This window comes from Dendropsophus ebraccatus, chromosome 7 (genome assembly GCF_027789765.1).
Source record: "Dendropsophus ebraccatus isolate aDenEbr1 chromosome 7, aDenEbr1.pat, whole genome shotgun sequence".
In the NCBI taxonomy this organism is placed as follows: Eukaryota; Metazoa; Chordata; class Amphibia; order Anura; family Hylidae; genus Dendropsophus; species Dendropsophus ebraccatus.
Window position 1 is genome coordinate 101,784,289 of NC_091460.1, and position 26,760 is coordinate 101,811,048.

Below are 26,760 nucleotides of genomic sequence, written 5' to 3' on the forward strand. Positions count from 1 at the left end.
TTCCTGGAGTTCTTTACCAGGTTTGCAGACACTGTAGCAGGGATTGTGCCCCCCTCCTCCATTCACATCTCCTCCAGATCCTTCAGGTTTTGGGGCTGTCCTAGTTCCCACTATGTATTTTGAGGTCATTTGTTGTAATTTTCACACACTGTTTTATAACTTTTCACCACCTATTGGTAATCTTACTTTATGCCAATGTTTATGCCAAAACTTTGTCATATGATATTGCAACAGAAACAGCAAAGCCTTCTAGTGTTCTTGTTTAAAAGTAGAGCCAAATACTGGAATGTGTTTTTGTTTTTTCTAATCTATTTCTAATATGGGGCTGTCATCATGCCTGAGCTGTTTTAATAGCATTTAGTAATATGCTTTAAAGAATGCCTCATAGGCCATAGGCAATTCTAAGCCTAGTGATGAAAATGAAAACTGCAAGGTATCAGAATTATTTTAAAATATAGATAACATCATGAAAAATTTGAAAAATACAACAAAAAAAAGGTTGAAAGAGGAAGTCCCACAAAACTTAAAAATGGCAGGCAGGGGGTGCGGAAACATAATGAAGAAAGTATGCATACCCGTTCCCATGCCTCCATAGCACCGATCTCTGGTCACTTTGACAGCTGCCTATTTTTGGCAAGCATCTGGGTATGTCAGGTACCCGGCTCCCAAAACATCACGGCCTCACTGAAGCAGTGTCCCGTCCCACTTAGGCTAGGTTCACACTGGGTTTTTGCAATCCGTTCTTTTTCATCTGTTTTTTGCAAAAAAAAAACGGATGAAGAATGGATGAAAAAAACAAATGCATTTGTGTGCATCTGTTTTTCCATTGACTTCCATTGTTAAAAAACGGATCAAAACAGATCAGTTTTTTTTAACGGACACAAAAGTAGTGTCGGCTACGTTTTTGTGTCTGTCAAAAAAAACATCCGTTTTGATCCATTTTTTTTTACAATGGAAGTCAGTGGAAAAACGGATCAAAACAGATGCACACAAATGCATCCGTTTTTTTCATCCGTTTTTTGCAAAAAAAATGGATGAAAAAAAAACGGATTGCAAAAACGCAGTCTGAACCCAGCCTTAGTTACTGAAGCGGTGTCCCGTCCCAGTAACTGATTCATTTAGTGGGCAATCCATTAAAAGATCACATGCCGTTTTAGCTGTTGGAGCTGCAGGAGTCCGGAGGCTGTACAGAATCTGCAAGGCAGCGCTGCAGGGGAACAGGAATAGATAAGTATACTTTATTATGTTCTAGCACCCCACTGTCTTCTGCTGATGTTTATGTTTTGTATGACTTTGCCTTTAACATATGAACTTAAACAGTACAACATTTTCTAATGACACATTCCCTTTTACTAGGCGGTCGTGCAAGCTTACATTTATTACCCTGCAAAGGCTATAGTAGACTGAGGCTGCCTGCTTCAGAGGACTGGCAAGTAAGGGTATGTGCACACTATTGAACCATGTTCAACTATCGTCACCCATCTCCGCCCCCCGCGCGCTTGCCTTCGCTTGAAGTTCCGCCCATCCCATAGGCTCTATTCTGTGCTCATGCAGATTCTGCCATCTGCCCTAAGACATGTTAATTCTTTCGGTGGAGGGCAGAATCTGCCTGAGCGTAGAATGGAGCCTATGGTACAGGTGGAACTTCAAGCGGGAGTGCACATGGACTCCGCTGTAAGTTATTCATGTGGATTCCGTAGTGTGCACATACCCTAACAGTCTTTTCCACTTCTGTCTATGTGCTGGGCTCCAATGGTGGGCTTTTTTCAGCTTCCCATTGTATGTTTAGACACCAACCCCTTACTCTTGTAGTGCTTTGTGTCCCGCCTTGATATTTCTGTGATGCCTGAATAATAGGTGGTTACTACATCCACTATTCAGGCTTGGCCAGCCTGTTCCCTCACCCCCCTGACTGCAGCTGATTTGTTATCTTGGCCCAACTTCTCCTTCAAGCGCTCAGTGTTGCAAAGAAACCTTAGTAGTTAAAGTGAAGCAGTTTTTAATCTTTAGTTTTGTGGTACACTGAATTTCCATATATGAAATATTGCTATATGCAGCTATTCCTGTAAATAAGCTACGAAAAATTGGACATATCCACTAATAGTGGTGGCTGCTGACTGGTAGCTGTAGCTGGTAGACTGCACTGTTGTCCACTCTCTGTTTTACTTCTGTCATTTATGAAAATGTTGTAGGTGTCACAAAGGTGGTGCTCAATAAATATCATGGTTACACTTAATAGTATTCTAGTCTTGTGATTCTTCCTCAGCCTAACTAAGTAGTCCAAGATACTTATAAAAGCATAAAGCTCAGATCTGTTTGTTTTTTTGCTACCAAAGCTTTTTATACTCAGTAGCTAGCATTGTTTCTGAACAGAGGCTGGGGTAGCAACAAATATTTTTCTTTTGAATCAACTGGTAAGAGAAAGTTATACAGATTTGTGAATTACTTGTATTTACAAATCTGAAGTCTTCCAGTACTTGTTAGCCGCTGGATGCCCTGCAGCAAGTGGTGTATTCTTTCCAGTCTGAGACAGTGCTCTCTGCTGCCACCTCTGCCCATGTCCATGTCCAGTGCTCTGTCTGCTGCCACCTCTGTCCAAAAGGGGTCTGTGGAGCCTCAGTTGCGGGTCTCGAAACACGGGAATAGCCAGATATCCCTCTAGGGAAGGAAAACCTGTTGCCACTCGGTTGCGAATTTTGGAACATAAATGAAATACCAGGATTGCCCCTTTTGCGAGTATTGCGACATGACAAGGGATTACCTAAACCAGGTTTTCATCCACAGACAGCTGTTTCGTGGTATTTGCCCCTCGTCAGTGTGGAGCAGGATTCTGGCTAACAGGCAATAAAAAATAGACCAACAAACACTGAGCTCAGGGAGATCAGTGAAAAAAATCCAATAAAGTACTCACTCAAGAGTCTCTATTGATACATGGACCCCCTATTAAATATGCTAATTTTGCTTATTTAAATGCATAGGGGGCAATGTATCAATGGAGACTCTTGATTGAGTAATTCATTGGATTTTTTCCACTTTTTTGGGTTGACAATAACCCAAAATTTTGTCATTCTTTATTCCTATTTCTTTGTTCTAGGTTCTGTCGGAAATGATGTTGCTAACATGATCAAGCTATTTGAAACCAGCTATGAGTATATGGTCGATAAAGAATGTTTAGTGCAGACTAAAATAGCTACGGTAAGTACAATAGGACTATGCTTTTCCACTGCCATATGCCCTATTCATATAAGAAAATATCTTCCCATGTGATATCAGCAGCTGTTTCCTGCCCAAACTTTTATGATCCCAACTGCCTTGCCAAATAGTTGTGAAGATTAGATATGTGCGGGATTACCAGACAGACCACACTGATAATATCTTTGTTTTGACTTTAATATATTCATGTTATTTTGCGGTATAAATTTTTTCCATGTCGCTGGAGTTTGTGTAATAGTCAGACAGTATTAGGGTTTTCAATGTAATTTTACATATATTTTTCTTACATTTTAAATGTCTTCCAAAATATGCTTAATGCTAATATGACCCATGGTTTACATTTTCTCTTTTGTTCAAAGGGGTATAGTTTCATACAGTCATTTTGTAATAGTATCTTAAATTTCTACTGCAAAAGCCCTTATTAAAAAGCACAGGTTTACTCCTATATGTTCCTTAAAAACACTCTATTACCATGCTTATAGCGCTTTTATCCTTTGGTTTATGGGGCTGTGAGGTGTCTTTTTTTTTGCGCCAAGATCTGTACTTTCTATCGGTACCTTGATTGCGTATATGCGACTTTTTGATCCCCTTTCATTAAAATATTTCTGGATATGATGTGACAAAAAATTAGCAATTTTGCACTTTAGTGGGTTTTTACGCTTACGCCGTTTACCGGGCGAGATCAGGAATGTGATAATTTAATAGATCGGGTGATTACGCACGTGATGATGCCAAATATGTTTTTTTATTTTTATTTATAAAACTGGGAATGTTGGTAATTCAAACTTTTATTAGGGGAGGGGATTTTTTATTAATAAAATAACATTGTTTTTTATTTTAACTCAAATACTAGAAGTCCCCCTGGGGGACTTCTAGTATCACTGCTCTGATCTCTCATTGAGATCTATGCAGTATAGATATACTGCATAAATCCATGAGATAGGCAATCTATTGCTCTGGCTTGCTGCAGCCAGGAACAATAGATCATCGAGCCAGGATTAGCACCATTACGGCGCAGACCCCCGGGGAAGGGAAAAACAGCCTTTTAAATGCAGCTGTCAACTTTGACAGCTGCATTTAAAAATCTAATTAGCGGGCACGGACCATGCCTGCTAATTTCCGCGGTCCCGGACTGCAGATAGCACCCGGGATCGTGGCAGTTCAGAGCGGGGTTGCTGCGCAGCGCCCCTCTGAACTCCACTAACGACGCCAGGGCATACATTTACGCCCTGTGTCATTAAGGGGTTAATAGGAACCTGTCATCCCTGTGCCAGGGCAGAGCCCGGCCAACCCCCCGCTAGAGACCCTTATACTTATGCCCTGCATGAAGTCCCGCTCATGGAGCCGCTCCCGCCGCCGAGAGATCACCGTCGGAAGCCCGGCGCGCAAGCATCAGAGATGAGTCCGACACTCATAGAGAATGACAGCTCCATTCATTCTTTATGAGTGTCGGACTCATCTCTGATGCGCACGCGCACCGGGCTTCCAAGTGGGACTTAGTGCACGGCGTATGTATAAGGGTCCCTAGCGGGGGGTCGGCCGGGCTCTTCCCAGGCACGAGGGTGACAGGTTCCCTTTAAGGGATGATGCAGCTACAGGTTTGTTTTTAGTTGTCATAAGTGGAGTATGGCTTTTATTATTTTACAACATTATGAGTTGTTAAAGGAGAAGTCCGGCCAAAATTAATTTTTGATATGTTGTTACTTATGAAAAGTTATACAAATTTCTAATGTACATTAATTATGGGAAATGCACATATACTGCTATTTCCCTTAATTTAGTAGATCAGGAAGTGTTAGAAATATCTCTGAAGAAGTGACGTCACGACCCAGGGTGTAATTCCTATGGAGTGTCCAGCAGGGGGCGCTCTCTATATAGAAGTCTATGGGACTTTATTGTTTCTATGGGTTTCTATGTAATGTAATGTAGTGTACAGTGCTTTATTGAATGAATACATCTATGGAATACTTTGGGGAGCAAGTGTCCTTGCTCCCCAAAGTATTGCATAAATGTATTCATTCAATACACAGTAAGCCCGCCGATCCGCCGCATTTCCGCCGAATTTCCGCCGCATTCCCGCCGATCCGCCACACGCTGATCCGCCGCATTCCCGCCGATCCGGACCATATACATTGAACTACAGCTCCCATCATCTGCTTCTAGTATGAACAGATGATGGGAGCTGTAGTTGGGTAAGGGATATGACATGCCGCCGGGCGCAGGGGGGAGCCGCTCAGTACACAGCAGCTCTCCCCCCTCCTCCTCCTCCTTCCGTAATAACTTCCGCCTATACCAATGCTGAGTCCCTGCCTGGCCGCCGCTCTCCGCTCTCCCCCCCCATACATACCGGCTCCCCATGCATCCTGGTGTCCGCGCTGATGCCGGGAGCCGGTATATGTGAGCGGAGAGCGGCGGCCAGGCAGGGAGTCAGCATTGGTATAGGCGGAAGTTATCACGGAAGGAGGAGGAGGAGGGGGGAGAGCTGCTGTGTACTGAGCGGCTCCCCCCTGCGCCCGGCGGCATGTCATATCCCTTACCCAACTACAGCTCCCATCATCTGTTCATACTAGAAGCAGATGATGGGAGCTGTAGTTCAATGTATATGGTCCGGATCGGCGGGAATGCGGCGGATCAGCGTGTGGCAGATCGGCGGGAATGCGGCGGAAATGCGGCGGATCGGCGGGCTTACTGTGTATTGAATGTATTGAATGAATACATTTATGCAATACTTTGGGGAGCAAGGACACTTGCTCCCCAAAGTATTCCATAGGTGTATTCATTCAATAAAGCACTGTACACTACATTACATTACATAGAAACCCATAGAAACAATAAAGTCCCATAGACTTCTATATAGAGAGCGCCCCCTGCTGGACACTCCATAGGAATTACACCCTGGGTCGTGACGTCACTTCTTCAGAGATATTTCTAACACTTCCTGATCTACTAAATTAAGGGAAATAGCTCTATATGTGCATTTCCCATAATTAATGTACATTAGAAATTTGTATAACTTTTCATAAGTAACAACATATCAAAAATTAATTTTGGCCGGACTTCTCCTTTAATAAAATAATGGCTGGACACTTTCTTTAAGCAGGTGTTTAACAAAGGCAACTGCTGTTTTGTGCTCTATTAAGGCATATTGAGCTCATAACCCCCCTCTTTGAGAACCAGAACCAAGAGCAACCCTGACCCTGGTGTACTTAGGCCATCCATGTGTTTGCAGTGATTGCCTCAAGAGGTTGGACAAAAAATACCAATGATGAGTACCATCATTTTTGTCTAGGACAGTTTAAATAGGTTTGTTTTTCTATTATTTTCTGTTGAATTTCTGATTCTGGCACCATGCAGTGCACCCTCTAAAACCAGGGACAACTCTAAAAGCATTCTCTTTGAAGAGGAAGGTGATGGAGATCCCCTTCGGGATGATTAGAAACAGCTAGCTATAGAAGTCACAAAGCGTCTAGCCTTGGACATTCGAAAATACAAGCCCTGGCTTGCTCCCTGCATTGGAAAAGATACCTCCCATTCAACCTTACATTGGCCTTGTCCACAACAGGTGATCGTCAAATATTTGGACTGTACCGATAAGTACTGGAAGACTGCGCATTTTTAAATACATTACAAATCTGTGTAACTTTCTGATACCAATTGATTTGAAAGAAAAAAATCTTCAGAGTACCCCTTAATCCACAATCAATTTATAAGACATCTACGTCAGTCCACCTAAGAGGAAAGTGAGTTCATAATAAACTTCCTTCTATTCTAGAGGGCAGCAGAGGTAATAGTATGGAACTAAAAAAACTTTGGATAGATTGTATTTTCCCTCCTGCTGGCTTGTTCTTTGTGAGTTTTACTTGTTTGATTTTTTTTAAATTTAACATACCTTTTTATAATGTATCATATAACCGCCTGCCCTGAGGGTCCCACCTGTCCTGTCCTCCGACATGAGGGATTCAGGATTATGTTATAAGAATCACTACTCTTAGCAAAAGCACTGCTCCTCCAACATAGCTGTGTTATTATAAGTGCACAGACTTGTGCATAATATCTCAGTAAATTTTAAAGCTATATGTTGGGAAAACAATTTATTGAAAACACATTTATATGGAAGAATACAGCTATGTTACTATGTCATGCCATTACAATGTGAGTAATTATAGTGTTTGTTACCTAATAAAATAAATATAGAGCAGCTTGATAATGTATGCTCCTATTTATGACCGAGGAGAAGACCATAGATGTTGCAGTTTTTAACAGACAACAGAAAGGATTTGTCCTGTTCTGCAAAATTTTAAGCTAAGCTTGGTTTAAAAATATAAAAATAAATTGTACTTACCAGCCTAATCCCCTACGGCCACCGCCATTCTAATGGTGCCCAGTCCTGGCAGAACATCGCTTTGTGTTCTCATTTCGAAACACAGGGGCCACTTGCCGGGCCAGTCTTTCTATAGCAGTGACCCAATTTTTTTATTCCAATCATAATTAGTAGAAATTTCAAGAGCATTCAGTTTTTACTAGAGATGAGCAAACCGGGTTCGAGTCTATCCAAACCCGAACGTTTGGTATTTGATAAGCTGGGGCTGCTGAACTTGGATAAAGCTCTAAGGCTGTCTGGAAAACATGGATACAGCCAATGACTATATCCATGTTTTCCACATAGCCTTAGGGCTTTATCCAACTTCAGCAGCCACCGCTAACCAAATGCCGAAAGTTCAGGTTCGGATCGACTCGAGTATTCTAGAGGTTCGCTCATCTCTAGTTTTTACATATAAAAAAGAATTTGTGAATGAGAAAGTCTTAAATGTAAATATGTGTGAGCAGCTGTACCAGTACCACCAGGAAGTGAAGTAAACTCATTCTTACCTTATGACTGTTGACCCCAGGCTTTTCTGTGGCAGCCATTTGTGACAATAACATTATCAAGAGGGAAACTGGTCTAAGCCCTGTTAGACCAGCCTCCCTTTGTCAGATCACTCAGGTTGCTTAGCTGAGCAAGCTGTAAGTCATCGAACAGTTCTACAGAGTCAGTTAGACATCACAGGAGGCATAGTGCATCAAGAAAGGAAGTGAAGAAAAGATTAAGACACCAACTGGAGCTTATCGGTATCGGAGTTTTCCTTTAGGGTATAAACCCACTTGACGTATTTACTGCGTGAATCAGTCTTAAAAATAAGCAGGCAAAACGCAGGTTGGCTTTATACGATTGTTCAGCATTAAAATACGCAATTGCGTATTTTTGAAGCGTGAAGCTTGTTGTTAGCAAAGCATCAGTTGTTAACAACCTGTGCAAAAAACGCATGTAGCTTCATGCTTCAAAAATACGCCACTGCGTATTTTAACACAGAACAATTGTATAAAGCCAACCTGCGTTTTGCCTGCTTATTTTTAAGACTGATTCACGCAGCAAATACGTCAAGTGGGTTTGTACCCTTAAGTACATTGCTGCAACTGATAAGGATGGTCTTTACAGCCACACAAAAGAACAAATCAGCCAGCGAGCAGGCAATTTCTTGCTCGTAAGCTGATCTCTGGAACTTTTATGGTGCATTTACACAGAGATTTATCTGACAGATTTTTTAAGCCAAAGGCAGGAATGGATTTGAAAAAAAAAAAAGAAACTGAGATTTCTCCTCATGACCTGTTCTCTGTTTATTATCTGTTCCTGGCTTTGGCTTCAAAAATCTGTTAGATCTTTTTATGTAAACATTATTGTATAAATCAAAAGAAAAAAAGAGAAACAGCAGAGCGCCTCATAGGGTGACTCAGTATGGCAATGTCTATGGGTAACAATTATCCGGGTTTTGGCTCACCTGATGTGGTGGTGAGCAGTCACAATCAATATAAACCGCATCTAATAAACACGCAGTGTAGAGAGGCCGCTGCAGGGGGTAGTTCGCCATTATCCAGGTCAAATACGGATAGTCAGGCACAATGTCAAAAGAAAAAAAGGGATGAAACCTCAGCGCAGACCGTATATTATATAAAATGGAATAGAATTTATTTGTAATCCACAGGTAACGTGTTCCTGCACTGGGCGTGAGGTTTGATAAAGGGAGCTCAGTGCTCTAGAAACGTGTTACCTGTGGATTACAAATACATTTGATTTGATTTTATACAGTATACGGTCGGCGCAGAGGTTTCATCCCTTTTTCTCCTTTGTACACACCATTACAGGGGCCGATAATCAGCTAATTAAGCATTCATAGTAGTGGGAATGATTAAGTGCTAAGTATTCACTGAGGAGCAAAAAACCTGTCAGTTTGACAGGTGTTCTGCTCCTTTACAGTAAGCAGCAATCTGTATAGATTGCAGTTTACTGCCTGGCCACCAGCGGATTACTTGGGGATATGAATCCTACCAAAACTCCTTCTTACCTGGGCTGGGTGTATCGTACCCAGTTTCAAGTCAGTGGGTAACAAATGCACTGCAGATTTTAGGAAGCATCTGATACAGTACGTAATTCTCCTTTTATTTATTTTTTCCCATCCATCTCAAAAGTAGTTAATTATACTTTAGACTACAGTATATGTTTGCCTACATAGCTTGTTTGTTTTGGCTACCTCGCATTTTACGTCTTCTCTCACCCCTGTTGTACTGTTACATTACCTGTCTTCCTTGCTGAGCCAGGGAGATGAGTGGAACCAGCTTCTGACAACATGGAGGGAGGATCGATCTGCATTGCTGTTTTAGGGACTTTAGTCTGGTTTATAGTAGGACTGTACTTTATTACTTGCGTGGCTCTTCTCTACTCTTTGTGCTGTAAGACGAGAAGTTATGAAACCAAGCCTCTAAACTCCTCACAGTTATCTGATAGTATTATCAACGAAACGGAACTCGACTGAACATCCACCTTCTTCAAGGAATCTAATTTATTTCAAATGGGCTTCACGGTGCTAAAAACAACATAAGCAGCTAAGTAAGTACTTGTGTCTGCTATGAAGATTCAGTTTAAAAGTTAAAGAAGTGCAGTTATAACTATCTCATAATGTAAATCACAATAGCTTTTTATTATAATCCTTTCACAATGTTGTATAGTTGTCTTGTTTCATTTATAGTTTATAAAAAATTTCTGTATGTAGTAGGTCACTAGGGGAATTCTGACCTATGAAAGGAATATGCAGGAAAAACATGAGTAAAGAGAAACCAGGCGTTTTTGGATTGCATGCGTTGTGACTAACCACCAAGTGGGCATTAGACTTTGTTTTAATGTACAATTATTTACGCTACTTGTATATTACATATGATTTTAAAATGAAAACTACTTAGTTGTCTGTGGTTGTTATTTTGTTTTTAAGGGGAAGACTGTTGAAGCCATATTCTGATTTGCTGCTTATGTTATTGAAATATATAACATATCTTTATATGTCACAAGAATAATATGGTATTTCACATTTATAGAAACCTGAAGCAAAACATTTCTACCAGACACCTGGATAATATACTAAACAAAAATACTCAGTTGAATACAGTTAAGCCTTTCAGGACCAGGCTAATTTTAGCTTTAAAATGTCAGTGTCGTTATAACTTTTAAAATCTAAATCAACAGTAGATGTGAAATAAAGCAAGTGTGCTTTTTTGTTATCATGCTGTAAAACAAAGCTATACTTACCAGAAATCCAGGTCCAGTCTCCTAAAGGCAGATTTTCTGACTTGTGCTGGCTGAAAAAAACAGACTAAACACAGGAATTCCGGCCAGTACAGAGAGTCACTGCTAAATGTGTCCATCAGTCACATGACTGCCTTCTCTCTGTGAGCGCTCAGATGGCCTGGAAAACACTGGCCTTTTTTTTTTTCTGACTCTCTGAGAAAAAAAAAAAAAAGTCAGAAAACAGGAAGTGCCGTGTTCTCCATGATAACTAAAAAAAAATGAATGTAAATTGCAAACTTGCTTTATATCACATCTACTGTTGAATTAGATTCTGAAAGTTATAAACACAGGTACCTTTTAAAGCGAATGTACCATTAGGTACATTCGCTTTAAGTTTTGCATATGAATAGCTGGTGCCGCAGTCCTTTTTTGAACTACAGCCCTGTTCCCACACATGGCGCCGGGCACTGGCCAGGGCTGAAGCATTGGAGGTGGGCCTGCCCTTTCCCAGTGGGAGGAAACCCCTGCCGCTCTGTGACGGGGCTCCATTAGAATCAATAGAGCCGCATCACAGAGCGGTGGGGGGTTCCTCCCACTGGGGACAGGCCAGCCCACCTTCAGTGCTTCAGCCCAGTCCGGTGCCCGGCAATAGACCGGTGCCATGCGTGGGAACCGGGCTGCAGTTTAAAAAAAAAAAAGGACAGCAGCAGCGGCTTCCCCGGGGCGGCACCCTTGTATTGATATGCATCAGCTACATTCTCTTTATGGACCAGGGCCTAGTTTCAAATCTGACCACTTTATGTGGTTATAGCTCCATGTTGCTTTAACTTATCCAAGTGATTCTGAGAAAAAAAAAAATTTCGTCATATATTGTACTTTAGGTTAGTGGTAAATTTTGGCCGATATCTGTACAATTTTCTTGTGAAAAAATTGCAAAATTAACAATTTTCTAACTTAGAATTTTCTGCAGTAGAATTTTCCATGAAAGCTTAATCATGTGATGATTTGATTGCCAAATATGTCTACTTTTTTCTTCTTCAACATTTATTATTTGCTTTGGGGGATATGGGAATTTCGTGTCTATTTACTTTTAATTAATTGTTTTGTTGTGGTTTTTTTTTTTTTTACATATTTACTTCGTTTTACAGTCCCATCTTAGGGACTTCACTATCTGCAATGCCTGATGACAGGAATAATACATTGCAGTGCTGATCTGAACTACGTTGTATTATGCCTGTCACATAGCAGTTGGGTTTAAACAAGTTCTGATGGGAATTTGCTGAGTCAGGAGATATAAAACTTGCAGCTTAGCTGTCAGCATTTGCAGTGATGCTTTTACCATAACATATTTAGTATAATTAACACATAATCTATGCACTCATTTTAATTATGATGCAGACACATACATTGCACAGCTGTTGTAAGAACATCTACATTTGATGTCCCACAATATTTGGCAGTGGTAAGCTAATAACACTGTTCATCTCTGTCATCCCATTGCCTTTATTTTACTAGTTCTTAACCTCTAGCGAATTAGTTCAAACCCCCATAAAAGATATGCACCTTCATGTATAAAGTAAAATTTTTAATCCAGAATAAAATGTACAATAAAAAAAAAAAAAATTCTATTTTATTATGATGAAGACTAGAAGAGTCTTGAATTATTGATGTCTTAACTTCTTCCCCGATAGAGAGGAAAAGAGAAAGCGATCCCTAAAAATAACCTCACTGTCTTACCTGAACATGAAATCAGAAGCTGTCTGCGTATGTGTTGGTTGCTGGTAAAGCCCTGTGATTACAGCAGCATGGGCTTTAATTAAAGCAATTACTTTTGGCAATATGAGAGGAGAGAAGAAGCAAATGTAATGTGAGCTAGCAGGCTTGTAGAAACAGTGACTGCTCTGGGGCTGATACTATTCTGCATTCATTGATCAACAACTTCTTGTTGAATTTAGTGTGAGTTAGCAGCAGGTTCGATTTGACTTCAGTTGGTAGCAAATCCACCACTAACTTGCAGTGTGTAAACGTAACCTAATATAACATCATTTATCCAACATTAGTTGTATCTTTTGTAATGGAAAGCTATAACATGTGAAGATTGTTATACAAGTTCTCTAGTCGCTCATGTCCAGGGCCGTTTTAATACACTGGTGGGCCCAGTGCACAGACCTCAAGAGTGGGCCCCCTCTCCTTATAAAGCTTAACTGAATTATATTTATCAGGTATTATCACTGGTGCATTATACTAGGCGGAGGACTGGGGGGACACAGGAGCTTACAGACTAGGAGGAGGACTGGGGGGACACAGGAGCTTACAGACTAGGAGGAGGACTGGGGGGACACAGGAGTTTACAGACTGGGAGGAGGACTGGGGGGACATAGGAGTTTACAGACTAGGAGGAGGACTGGGGGGACACAGGAGCTTACAGACTAGGAGGAGGACTGGGGACACAGGAGCTTACAGACTAGGAGGAGGACTGGGGGGACACAGGAGTTTACAGACGGAGGAGGACTGGGGGGACACAGGAGTTTACAGACTAGGAGGAGGACTGGGGGGACACAGGAGCTTACAGACTGGGAGGAGGACTGGGGGGACACAGGAGCTTACAGACTAGGAGGAGGACTGGGGGGACACAGGAGCTTACAGACTAGGAGGACTGGGGGGACACAAGAGTTTACAGACTAGGAGGAGGACTGGGGGGACACAGGAGCTTACAGACTAGGAGGACTGGGGGACACAGGAGCTTACAGACTAGGAGGACTGGGGGGACATAGATGCTTACAGGCTAGGAGGAAGACTGGGGGGACACAGGAGTTTACAGACTAGGAAGACTGGGGGGACACAGGAGCTTACAGACTAGGAGGACTGGGGAGACACAGGAGCTTACAGACTGGGGGACATAGGAGCTTACAGACTAGGAGGACTGGGGGGACACAGGAGATTACAGACTAGGAGGACTGGGGGGGGCACAGGAGCTTACAGACTAGGAGGACTGGGGGACACAGGAGCTTACAGACTAGAAGGAGGACTGGGGGACACAGGAGCTTACAGACTAGGAGGAGGACTGGGGGGACACAGGAGCTTACAGACTAGGAGGAGGACTGGGGGACACAGGAGCTTACAGACTAGGAGGAGGACTGGGGGGACACAGGAGCTTACACACTAGGAGGACTGAGGAGACATAGGAGCTTACAGTCTAGAAGGAGGACTGGGGGACACAGGAGCTTACAGACTAGGAGGACTGGGGGGACACAAGAGCTTACAGACTAGGAGGAGGACTGGGGGGACACAGGAGCTTACAGACTAGGAGGACTGGGGGACACAGGAGCTTACAGACTAGGAGGACTGGGGGGACATAGATGCTTACAGGCTAGGAGGAGGACTGGGGGGACACAGGAGTTTACAGACTAGGAAGACTGGGGGGACACAGGAGCTTACAGACTAGGAGGACTGGGGGGACACAGGAGCTTACAGACTAGGAGGACTGGGGGGGACACAGGAGCTTACAGACTAGGAGGACTGGGGGGACACAGGAGCTTACAGACTAGGAGGAGGACTGGGGGGACACAGGAGCTTACAGACTAAGAGGAGGACTGGGGGACACAGGAGCTTATAGACTGGGGGGACACAGGAGCTTACAGACTAGGAGGACTGGGGGACACAGAGGACTGGGGGACACAGGAGCTTACAGACTGGGAGGAGGACTGGGGGGCACAGGAGCTTACACACTAGGAGGACTGGGGGGACACCAGAGCTTACAGACTAGGAGGACTGGGGGGACATAGGAGCTTACAGACTGGGAGGAGGACTGGGGGGCACAGGAGCTTACACACTAGGAGGACTGGGGGACACAGGAGATTACAGACTAGGAGGACTGGGGGGATATAGGAGCTTACAGACTAGGAGGAGGACTGGGGGGACACAGGAGCTTACAGACTAGGAGGAGGACTGGGGGGACACAGGAGCTTACAGACTAGGAGGAGGACTGGGGGGCACAGGAGCTTACAGACTAGGAGACATAGGGGTTTACAGACTAGGAAGAATGACTCAGACCTTGTAGTCTGTAAGATCTTGTGACCCCCCATCATACTAAGACTAAGATCCTGGGAAAACTGGGTGGCCTCAGTCATACAACAATATAAGATGCAGGAAAGCTGGGTGACTTCTGAATGGCAGTAAGTGTTAAAATACCATCTGTGGTCTGTGCTGGGGGCGGGGCTTGATACCAGGGGGCGGGGCTTATCGGGACATACTCCGGACAGGTCTGGTGGGCTAATCCTCTGTCAGTGGGCCCTCAGCTTCCCCCCCTCGCTACTACTTACATCCATGGTGCAGGTGCTGCTCCCCAGCCTCCACACACTCTGCCTGGGGAGAGGCTGGATGCTTGTACAGTCGGCACTGCCTCCTGGGCTCCCCGGCAGACAGGGCCAGCAGAGCATGGAGTGCAGCCTGTAGCTGCTTCCTGTAAGACCCGGTCACTCTGTCTCACAGGAAGCAGCTACAGTCCTCCTCCTTCCCGACCACCACCAGCCCAGCACTGCTACAGGTGTCACAGAGTGCAGACACTTGTGTCTTCAGCTCCTTCCCCTTCACTGCTCTCCTCAGCCGGGGGGCCCCTGTCACGTGATCTGAACTAGGGGGCCCGGTGCACGTGCACCATATGCACCTAGGTTAAAGCGGCCCTGCTCATGTCTACAGACAAACCAGGCAAGTGACATCTCTTAGTCAGGACAGGTACCTGCTACATGTTTGTGAAGTAGGCAAAAAGCAACAAAAAGCTTCAAGGTGGTTGCCATTTTGATTTAGAAAGGATTCCTTTACTTTGTAACTATTTACAAGCATATCGGTGGAGGTCTGGCTTCTCGTGCTGTGCACGTCCTCTACCCACCTTCCTGGCCCTCTTCTTTCATCCCCTCCCATATCCCTGAATGTTATATTCTGGGTATCTTGCATATTGAAGGAACCCTCATGAATTGAAAAGATTCACACCATTATTATTTCGATTTTCATTGTATCTAACTGTATCTAACAAAGCATGATGAGGCGTGCTAAACTTTAGATCTTTGACTGCTCTACCCACCAACTTTTTCTGTCGACAATCTACCTGTTATCAACCACCTTCAGGTTTTGCTTGTCACTCGCCTTGTATCCACCTCCCATCATTCCCACCCCCTCCCTAACGGTTTTATGATGATGTTAAAATGTAAAAGTAATAAAGACATTTTAAAAACTAAGAATCGATGGAGGGAATTTATCAAAATTGTTCTAAATGAAAAGTAGTCTATATTATGCCATTTGCCTTTACAGTCATTTTTTTCCACCTGATCAAATTTATCAAAATGGCATATGCACCATCCTAAATTTGAAGCCGATTAGTGGCTGTGCCATTTCACCCATTAAAATGGTGCATTTCTGCCTTTTTGCCATTTTTATTCACATGATTCACCGCCCCCCCCCCCTAAGAAATGTATGTACAAATAGAATTTTTCTGAGAACCGACGTGAATGAAGTAAAATCGAGAAAAGTAAATTTTTTGCCCAGTGAAGCGATTACGAAAAAATGTGCAACTTTTCGACATCAAAAGACAAATGTAAAACAATGATAAGTTCCCCCTGTATGTCTAAATATATTCTATGTTGTGTTTAGTGTAGTTGTTATAATTTCATTATCCATACGGTAAGCCTTTGACACGCTTTAATTAACACTAGAGTTGAACAAAGTTTGCGCACACTCGGGTTGGTCCTGTGTAGTATTTGATTAGTGGTTGCTGCAACCCTAGGTAGTCCTGGAAAACACGGATATGGCCTATGGTTGTATCACTGTTTTCCAGGACTTCCTAGGGCTCCATCCAACTTCTTCAGCCACCGGTATTCAAATTGTGAATGATCGGACTCTGCATTCTTGAGTTGCGCTCATCTCTAGTTATAAATACATTTTGGCTGGAAAACCCTATTTTAAATAGAGATGAGCGAACCGGGTTTGAATCGATCCGAACCCGAACGTTCGGTATTTGATTAGCTGGGGCTGCTGAACTTGGATAAAGCTCTAAGGTTGTCTGGAAAACATGGATACAGCCAATGACTATATCCATGATTTCCACATAGCCTTAGGGCTTTATCCAAGTTCAGCAGCCACTGCTAATCAAATGCCGAAAGTTCGGGTTCGGATCGACTCGAGCATGCTCGAGGTTCACTCATCTCTATTTTTAAACCTTTCATGTCCCGATCTGCTAGATTTGCACTCACTTGCATAGTCTATTAGACGGCTAAAAAAAATCACACGGGTAGGACTGCACGAACGTGGCTAGCGATTTACGCGCATGCCTCTCCTTTAGCCCCTAGACAACCTAGCACGTACGGGTAGGCCCTGGCCGCCTGTCACCAGACAACCCTGAGCACACCTGTATGTCCTGAGCCACTGATGTGTTAAGTGCGCTCCAGAGCGGAGTGCGCTTCATAGGAGGTGGGGGCCGTTAATCACAGGCTGCAGGGATCACGCTGCAGCCTGTCATTAACCCCCATAAACACTGCGATCGCGGCATTTAAGTGTGAGTGTCAGGAGCAGCACCTGTCACTTAAAGATCGGCACCCCACAGTGTGACTGCAGGGGTCCTGAACGCTGTGTCAGACCGCCGGAGGTCTATTACCTTCCTCCGTGCAGTCCAATCGGCACTCTACTCATTGAAATGCCCCTCCCCCAATAAGAATTAAAATCACCCCCTATCCCATATTATAAATAAAACCTAAAAATAAAAAAACAAATGAACATATTATATACCGTATCGTGTGTAATTTTCCGATCTATTAAAATATAACAATTGCCATCCCGCATGGTGAATGGCGTAAACGAAAAAGGGGGGGGGGCGGGGGAAGCGCCAGAATTGCAGATTTTTTTGTTACATTATATATTAAAAAAAAGTAATAAAAGTGTTTAAAATGTCCGACCTACACAAATATGGTATTAATAAAAACTAGAGATCATGGCGCAAAAAACGACACCCCATGCAGCCCCGTAGGAGAAAAACTAAAACCGTTAAGAGTCACAATAGGGCCATTGTATTAAGACTTGCAACAACAACAAAAAAAGATTTCATAAAAAAAAAAACATTAGAGAATCTGTGTAAACCTGCATGTGGTTGTGTTCGGGCTGACCTATAGAATAATGATATCATGTTGCTTTTACCGTATAGTGCATTAGACACATAAACCCCCCAAAAGTTATAATATTGCAATCTTTTTTAAAATCTCACCAATTTATATTTTCATAAATAATATTTTGGGGGTTCCATCATACATAGTCGTTAGTGACAGCGAATGAATGTAGAATTACAGCGAACGATTCACAATGATTTTGGTGTCAGCACTAAATGAATGATTTTGCATTGGTCGTTTAACCATTGCCTGCATTTACACAAAATGGTTATCATTTGAATACGAACAATATAACGAAAATTCACACGATAGTCGTCCTATCTAATAGGGTTTTTAGATACTGTGGTCAGTAACGGGGATTAGGGGAAGTCATGGGTCATTGCATCTGTCTCCTTTGTTAAAAAAAAAAATGTACTGACGTTTTTCATTATCATATGAAAAAAACAGTAAATTACCATAATTAGCAGCTATATAAGTTCAAGCTAATAAAAAAATACAAAATGGAAGAAATTCCACCATTGGGTGTTGCTAAAGACAAAGGGGATGGGGAGGAATACCTGAGAGGTGTCACAGGCTTAGAGCATGGACGCTCTAGGCCCAGCCTATTTGACACCACTCCTGCTGAATAAAAGATTGTTTTAACCCTAAACACATCATTGGGAGCAGTTAGAAGCAGGCAACAGGAAAAGACTTGTTAAATGGTACCAGTGGTTTGTCTGGTCTCTATAAGCACTCCTATATACAGATATCTGTCAAGTACTAGGGGCCACCCAGTATACTTTTCCTACAACACTATATATGAATCTGCTTAGCTCTTCCTGTTCTGTAACATGATGCCTGCACATTTACCCTTAAATGCAAAAATCAGCAAGTAAACCTGAAGATTATGTGACTATATAAATGCAGTTAATTGTGTAGTCTGTGTAGTCACAATAAATGTATGTCATCACTGTGCAAACAGGGTGGAGTAACTTCGTAACAGCTGGTGAGCCTCAGGTTGTGTACAGATCCCTACCGACTGAATTCTTTAATTATCTGCCAGGCTTTATGTGACCATGCCAAAAAGATGTGTCCATGTACTTCCTTCTGTTTCAGAGTAACTGACCTACTGAGCCTCCTTTCACCATCATAACCCAGATGCCAGCTGGCAGTCGGCAGGATGATTATACTAGGCCTCTCCTACAGTTCACCATCACTAAAAATTAGTTTTAGCCAAATGTCTGAGGTTAAATGTAGTTGGATATTTCCAAAGTTAAAAATCAGCAAATTTTAAAGCTCCGTACCTCAAAGTAAAATCACATAACTTACCTCTGTGCTGCCCAGCTGAAAGTGCGATTGTGTTCTTGCCCATTCCTGATGCCATAAGCATACTGAAATTTCCTTTCTTTCCAGCTGGACATGCCTGTTGAGCAGATATCTGCCAATATTGATGCCCTTGTCAAGGATATTTGCAAGCACAAGCCATTAAGCTTTGGTGAGTATTAGTCTCTGTTTGGTCATAATGAATTCTTAATACAGTAAGATTCTTTTTTTCTAGTAGTCTGTTTTTAATTGAACTAAGCCCAGCAATTGACTCCCTGTGGCTGCAGAAGTTGGATGCAGCCCTAGGGAGTCCGGGAAAACGTGGATATAGTCTATGGCATGTTTTCCTGGCAGCTCTAGGGCATGATCTAACCTCTGCAGCCACAGGGAGTCAAATGCCAAGCTTTTGGGCTCAGAGTACTTTGCCGAACCTGAACAGTTTGGCCTGTAAACTCAACTCTCAAGCAGATACACATTGAAATTGCCTGGGTCTCTCTCTTTCCCATGGTCCATGGTCAACATGGTGAGGGAAAGGACTCCTAGTGGGAGTGACTGTAACCTGTAATCGATGACATTTGTGAACTGTCACACTAGTGAACAGAGACAAGGATAGTAAAAAAAGGTCCGCAAAGGTCAAGGTAGTATCCAGTATTGCTGTTTTGGACCACAGATCCTAAACATCTAGAACATGGGTGTCAAACTCAGGCTCTCCAGCTGTTGCAAAACTACAATTCCCGTGATGCCTGGACAGCCAAAGCAAAAACTTTGGCTGTCCAGGCATGATTGGAATTGTAGTTTTGTAACAGCTGGAGGGTCTGAGTTTGACATCCATGGTCTTGTTCACAGACCAAAAGCTGATCTGCCAGATCTCCTGTCCTTCCCTATGTGAAAGGCAGCATAGAAAAGAGGAGGAGATGCAGACCCTGGGGGATATATAGTTTTCTGCAATTTCATTGTGTTTCCATAAAACAACTGTTGAGTTAAAGTGTAAATACCATTTTAAAAAACTTCTGACTTGTCATAGCGACATGTCAGAAGTGTATATCAGTTGGAGTCCGGATGCTGAGAACCCTGCCAATAGCCAATATTCCCTCCCCTCTATGATGCGGCTCCATTAGAATCAATGGAGCCGCGTCATAGAGGGGCGGGGGTTTCCTCCCACTGGGTGCGGCCGGCCCGTCTCCAGTGCTTCAGCCCCTGGCCCGCTACCCGTGGATAGAACGACGCTGTACACGGGAACCGGGCCGCGGGTCAAAAAACGGACTGCTGCATCGGCTTTACCGTGATGGCACCGTTCTATCCGTGGGTAATATTAAAGACGATGTAGCTGATGGTACATCCTCTTTAATAAATCTTGACTGTAGAGTAACAGCAATATCTACAGAAGATACAAGATGACTTCAAAAAAGTGGATGTGGCCTAGCAAAAATAGTAGTGATGTAGAAGGAAGGGAGTGTGGGTTCGGTGTGGCTTTTGATATACCACCTACCACCCCCCTACCCCCACCCCCCAAACAAAAAAAAAAAAACATGATGCACAACTAATAGTTATTGTACACTAGAAAAGAGAGTCCATCCAACTGCATTCACCAGACAGCTATATGTAGTTAGGATTCCCTTCATAGGTGACCAACAGTCCTCATGTAGTCACCAGGACTGCTGTTGTGGTGTTTTTGCTTTTTTTTCCTACTTCTCTACAAATACTCACATGCTGACTTTCCTGTATTTCATATACTACAACACTACAACATCTAAATGTATTGTATCTTTTGGGGGGGTATTAATGTCCTGTGATCCACTTTTGGGGGGTATTAATGTCCTGGAACCACTTTTTTTTTTTTTTAAACTTGATCACTATATTGAATTTTTTTTCCTTAGGTCCGTTTGTGGAAAGGGCCCTCATCACCAGTGCTACAAGTGAAGCTCTCTTCATCAATTGCCAGAAATTCCTACCACAAGAGGTTGAAGATAATGATGAGGAATGAAGACAAAAGTAAAAGGATGTCTTGTCCTGCACTGACCCAGGCGGTGGTGTTGCAGCAGGTTTAAGCAGTAACATCTCTATGCAACACTTGGATTTGAAAGAACTCTCCATGAGCAGGAAAAAGACAATGAGAATAACATTTGTTTGAAGATGGGAGTAAAATTCCTTTTTTGTTTTGTAATAAAAATATTATTTCCACTTTTTATGTTTCAGTAGATTCAATAGGGCTGGATAAAATGACCTCTCACAACAACATAATGACAGATTGTAACTTACTCCATTATCATAACCTGTTTGTTTGGCTAATGACCTAAATTTTAACATTACATTAAATGACTGACAGGTATTAATTATTTTAATGGTAAGTTCTATGTGTAATTGTAAGATTACAGTTTCAGGGTTTCCGGGGCTAATATGACCGATGGCTTATCCTCAGGATAATCCATCAATTACTGATTGGCAGGGTGCTGCCACCCACCACCCCATCAATCAGCTGGTCAGCACCTGCACTATACAGTAAATTCACTGCAGCTCAGTCGACATTTAGGTGAACAGGAGCTGAGCTGCCACCACACATTTAACAGAGCCAACTACTTCTGGCCGAGTAGTGCGGGTTGCAAACATCTGATTGAAGGTGGTTACATGCTGTTGGCAACCTGACCATGTGGATAGACCAATAACCATATCAATTCAAGTAATGGAAATCAAGGTACCATCTTCCACAGGTTTGTCAGACCCAGTGGTCATCAAAATCATAATATAATCACCGATATACTAGGACCACTGTAGGACATAAAGTATAACTTTTATTGATTAATTTAAAATCTCAGGTCCAAAAAAACAAAAAGACATAGAACAAATATACAGACCCAGATAAAGTGCACTATGTACATTGTTGTTTCCTGATGGGCACCACGGGGTAAGAAAAAATAATGACTGAATATGGCGATATGTAGGTGGAGGGGACTAAGGCAATGAGTGTAAGAATAGGAAGGGGAAGAAAGGGTAATGGTGGACCCTATTCTATACCCCCACAATCTCTTTATATACAATAGTTCCAATGGACACACACCGTCAATATTGGTCTCTGCTCCACAGAGTTAATTAACCATAACGTAACAGGTCCAAACAATATAAGAAATCAATTAGCTTTTATAAGACAACAATTACACCACACAAAGCTAAATTTCAAATGTAACAATTTTTATTAACATGATTTAAAACCACATAAAAAATCTTTTTAGTGCAAAAGGGAATCCAGTAATAGATGACAACCAGAACACCTCGGTCTTAAAAAATCCCATTTTATACCACTATATCATGTAAGCGTCTAAGTCAGTACACAAATGACCATGCAGTGTATCCACACAGCCTCGGGTAGCTATGCAAAATGTCAGCCCAATACCTGCAAATACCTAAAGTAATCTAATGAGACGCTTACCCATCTTGGTGTCTGGCATCAATAACCCCGACGCACGTTTCGCGTACAGGTCGCTTTGTCAAGGGGCGTATCTAACTCCTGTCTAACGCACTATTTATATACCTGATAAGGATTCCTTCCGGGGAGCGACGCGGGTCAAAGAAGGGGCCAGGAATCACGCAACTTCCTCCCGGCCTACGTCACTGGAACGCACGCCCGTCGGTGGAATGCAGACGGGCATGCACACAGCGACTCAAGAGGCCAAGTCGGAAGAGCGCCTGCGCCAGATTCTCCCTGGACGGTAATCATTGTTCCCTATTAAGAGGCTGTGTGTTTACATCCATCTCGTGGTCATATCTAATGTGTCTGATGACAAGTGAACAATAATTATAATAAAGTGCATAAATCTACATTTTTGGAAACAATTACATACAATTACATACATAGTGTTACAAACCATCAGTAATAGTGCATGAATTGATATATATATATATATATACACAACACCAAAAAACAACAATATTATAGAAACATACTTATTATTAAAGTATACTAGACAATATATAAGAACTATATAAAAATTACAATTAGTGACATTATGTTAAGTAACCATAAAAGTTAATAAAGTGCATAGTGAATACATCTGTAAAAGACACTGCTTGATTGACCATTATAGTGCAAATCACATATCCTCCTTTTGCTATGATTTCCATCCATGACTTCTAGCATGTTATCGTTTTGTAACCCCTCTTTTCCCCATAGTGCGTAGGAATCCACATCATGTTTTATTCAGACCATCACCAAAATACTAAAATAAAAATATATAACAAGACAAGAGTTAAAAACAATGCAATTAAAATTGAATGCACATGAAGAAACTATATGAATGAAGCAAAACTTCGTTGTTCATTTAACCCATGGGGGGTCAGGCTACCTAGCACATGTATCCATTGGCATTCTTTCTGGGCCAAAATCTTCTTTACATTTCCTCCTCTGATGCCACCTACCACCTTCTCAATCCCTCTCCCTTGAAAGGACCTGGGATCACTGTTGTGGCACAGTTTGAAATGTCGGTGAATTGTTGTAAGCTGACTAATATCAGAGCATTCTTTTGCCGCCATAATACCTCTAACGTGTTCCCTGACACGAATCCTCAATTCTCTGGAGGTAAGACCCACATAAATCATATCACATCCACAGGTGGCATAATAAACAACAAAACGAGTGGAGCATGAGATGTAATCCCTAATTTTGTATTGCTTTTGCCCATCAGCTGATCCAAAGCTGTCTGTTCTTGTAATATTTGTACACGCTCTACATTCTCCACATGGGTAACATCCCGTCCGTGGATTTCCACCCCCCGTGAACGGGTTTGTGATTTTAGGGCTTTAATGACTTCTTCCCAAGAGGTCTTTCAAATTCTTCCCCCTACGAGCTGTCATCAGGGGGGCCTCAGATACCTTCCTAGCTAGGATGGGATCAGTTTTTAAAAATGCCCAGTGTTTTGCCATAATTTTGCGCATGACCTCCCATTTTTCATTATAGTTAGAGATATACCGAACCTGATTGTCTGTCTGTTCTTTTCTTCCCACATTAGTTTGTAATAGCTGTTGTTTCACTGTTTGTTTCGCTCTATTGTATCCATATTCAATTTTCCTTTTCTTATAACACCTTTCTTGAAATCTCCTTTTTAGATCTAAACATTGGCTTTGAAACCTCTCTTCCGAAGAGCAGATGCGTCGCATCCTCAAAAACTGGCCTATTGGGACTGCCTTAATGGTGGAGGGTATATGTGCAGATGTTGCCTCCAAGAGGGCATTAACAGATGTGGACTTCCTGAAAACGTCCGTTTCCAGTCTGCCATTTGGTCCCTTTTCCATCAGGATATCAAGAAATTCCATCCTGACCCCCACAATCTCTCCCTGCCTTTTGGGGTACCCACCTCTTTAGAAGGGTAGCCCCAACCACAGTGGCTTTCCCTCTCCTTATATACATGTGCCTAGGAGAAAACAAAAAAAAAGAAGAAAAGAAAGACAGAAAAGGTGTAAAAAAAAGTGAATACCTCAAACCACCTACAAAACACAAGATACAGCAGCGATAAACGCTCAAAATACAAATAGCATGTTTCAAAATACAAATAGCATTTTCCGACGCATTTCTATTGTCCTGATGTGTGACAAGTTCATCAGGGAACAAAATGGCACTTGAAGACCAATGTGCCCATACTATATTCACTGCTGATAAAAACTGCAAAAAATGGACCTCTCAAATGAATATGCTGTAATGGTAAAGGATACAGGCAAATACTCGTGATGAACAAGTGGTAAGATTAACACGGCACTGGTTAAATAGATGTTAATAGTTTTCTCCCCATAACAAACAAGATAGTCGTTAGTTATGATCATTACTATGATTGTTTACTCCATCTAATCCCAGCAAATGAAGAAATGATGTGGAATTAGGGTCCATTTACAAAGAAAGATTATCTGACAGATTATCTGCCAAAGATTTGAAGCCAAAGCCAGGAATGGATTTGAAAAGAGGAAAAACCTCAGGCTTTCCTTTATGACCTGATCTCTGTTTACAGCCTGTTTCTGTTTAACGCCGCACTACCCCTTTAAGAAAGGACAATATATTGTCTGAGATAGTTGAATGGGGGCGTTGTTGTGTAGCCCGTAAGGCTAGGGGATTTTCTGTCACCTAGCATGTTAGCACTTTGTGACATCAAACCCAGAGAGCATAGCAAAGGTAATTTTACATGTGGTGCCAATTGCTGTCGTGCCTGCCAATACACATTGAACAACAAGAAACAATATGATGACAGCTCGCACAACACTCACTATACCATTCAGGATCACATCAACTGCAATAGTGACCATGTAATTTATATTATTGAGTGCACCTCTTGCGATATAAAAGTTTATTATTAGGAAACTGAAGCAGCGTATAAATGAACAACTAACAGGCATAGCTAAAAATAGCAGTGTAAATGTATCTGGAGCTGCAAAGCGTTTTATTGAAATGGAGGTAACACCAGTACCCTAGTATTTTATGGCATTATCAGAGTATACAAACCACTGAGAGGGGGTGACTGGCGGAAAAAAGTCCTACACAAGGAGGCTGAAACAATTTTTCGGTTGGACACTAGACACCTACGGGGCGTGATTTATTGTTCTAGTACTAACATAACATTAACCCCTTCAAGACAGAGCCCATTGATGCCCAGATGTCCGGGTCAAATTAATATAATGTTCCTCCCCGCCTTCTAAGAGCCATAGCGCTTTTATCTTTCCACCTACAGGGCTGGTTGAGGTGTCATTTTTTGCGCCATGATCTCTGGTTTTAATATCATATTGGTGTAACAGAAAAATTTTGATCGCTTTTTATAAAAAAATTTCCGATATATAATTTTTAAAAAATCAGCAATCTTGGTGTGTTTTTTGTTTTCATTTACGCCGCTCACCGTGCAGGAACAATAATGTTATATTTCAATAGATCAGACAATTCCACACGCTATGATATACAATGTATATTTATTATATAATTTAATATATATATTTTATTTTTATAATGGGCAAGGGGGGTATTTTAAACCTTTATTGGGAGGGGGTTTATAGTTTTTTTTTTATTTTATACTTTTAAAAACTTTTTTTTATTACACTTTTTTTTTTACACTTATTTTACAGTAAAAGATGCAATCATTAGATTGCATGTACTGATCTATGCTATGCTATAGCATGGCATAGATCAGTGTTATCAGCGATTTTTAGATTTTTATCAGCGATATTTAGACTATAATTAAGCGGGTCTGCACGTAACATGTCATTCCTTTTTTGTAGCACCTAGATTTTAACATGAACTATTTAGTTCACATTACACCTTGGAGTGCCGGCTTCCTCACCTATCTTCGGATTACTCTATATGAAACAAGCACCTGGCCCGCGCTGGAGATCCGTGCACCCTATACAGATTATCTTTGTTGCTTCCAGACAATTTTAGGTGAGCTGTATTTTTCTTTTTTATATATTTTAGTAAAGGGGTGGTAAGTTAAGCATCTTAGTCAAGAAAGAGAGAAGTGGAGGGAAATCTGAGCACAG

The 26,760-nt window shown here is 42.1% G+C and overlaps 1 protein-coding gene across 2 annotated transcripts in view; it reads left to right on the forward strand.

Annotated features, from left to right (window-relative positions):
* The window catches only part of MRPL1 (mitochondrial ribosomal protein L1), a 40,438-nt gene extending 18,997 nt beyond the window's left edge, over positions 1-21,441 (forward strand). For both annotated transcript variants that reach the window (XM_069976678.1, XM_069976677.1), the window contains 3 exons: positions 3,095-3,195; positions 19,351-19,432; positions 21,138-21,441. In XM_069976678.1, the coding sequence (XP_069832779.1) occupies positions 3,095-3,195; positions 19,351-19,432; positions 21,138-21,244 (290 nt within the window). In that variant the 3' untranslated portion in view covers positions 21,245-21,441. The remainder of the gene's footprint in view (positions 1-3,094; positions 3,196-19,350; positions 19,433-21,137) is intronic.
* Positions 21,442-26,760: the final 5,319 nt, after the last annotated feature.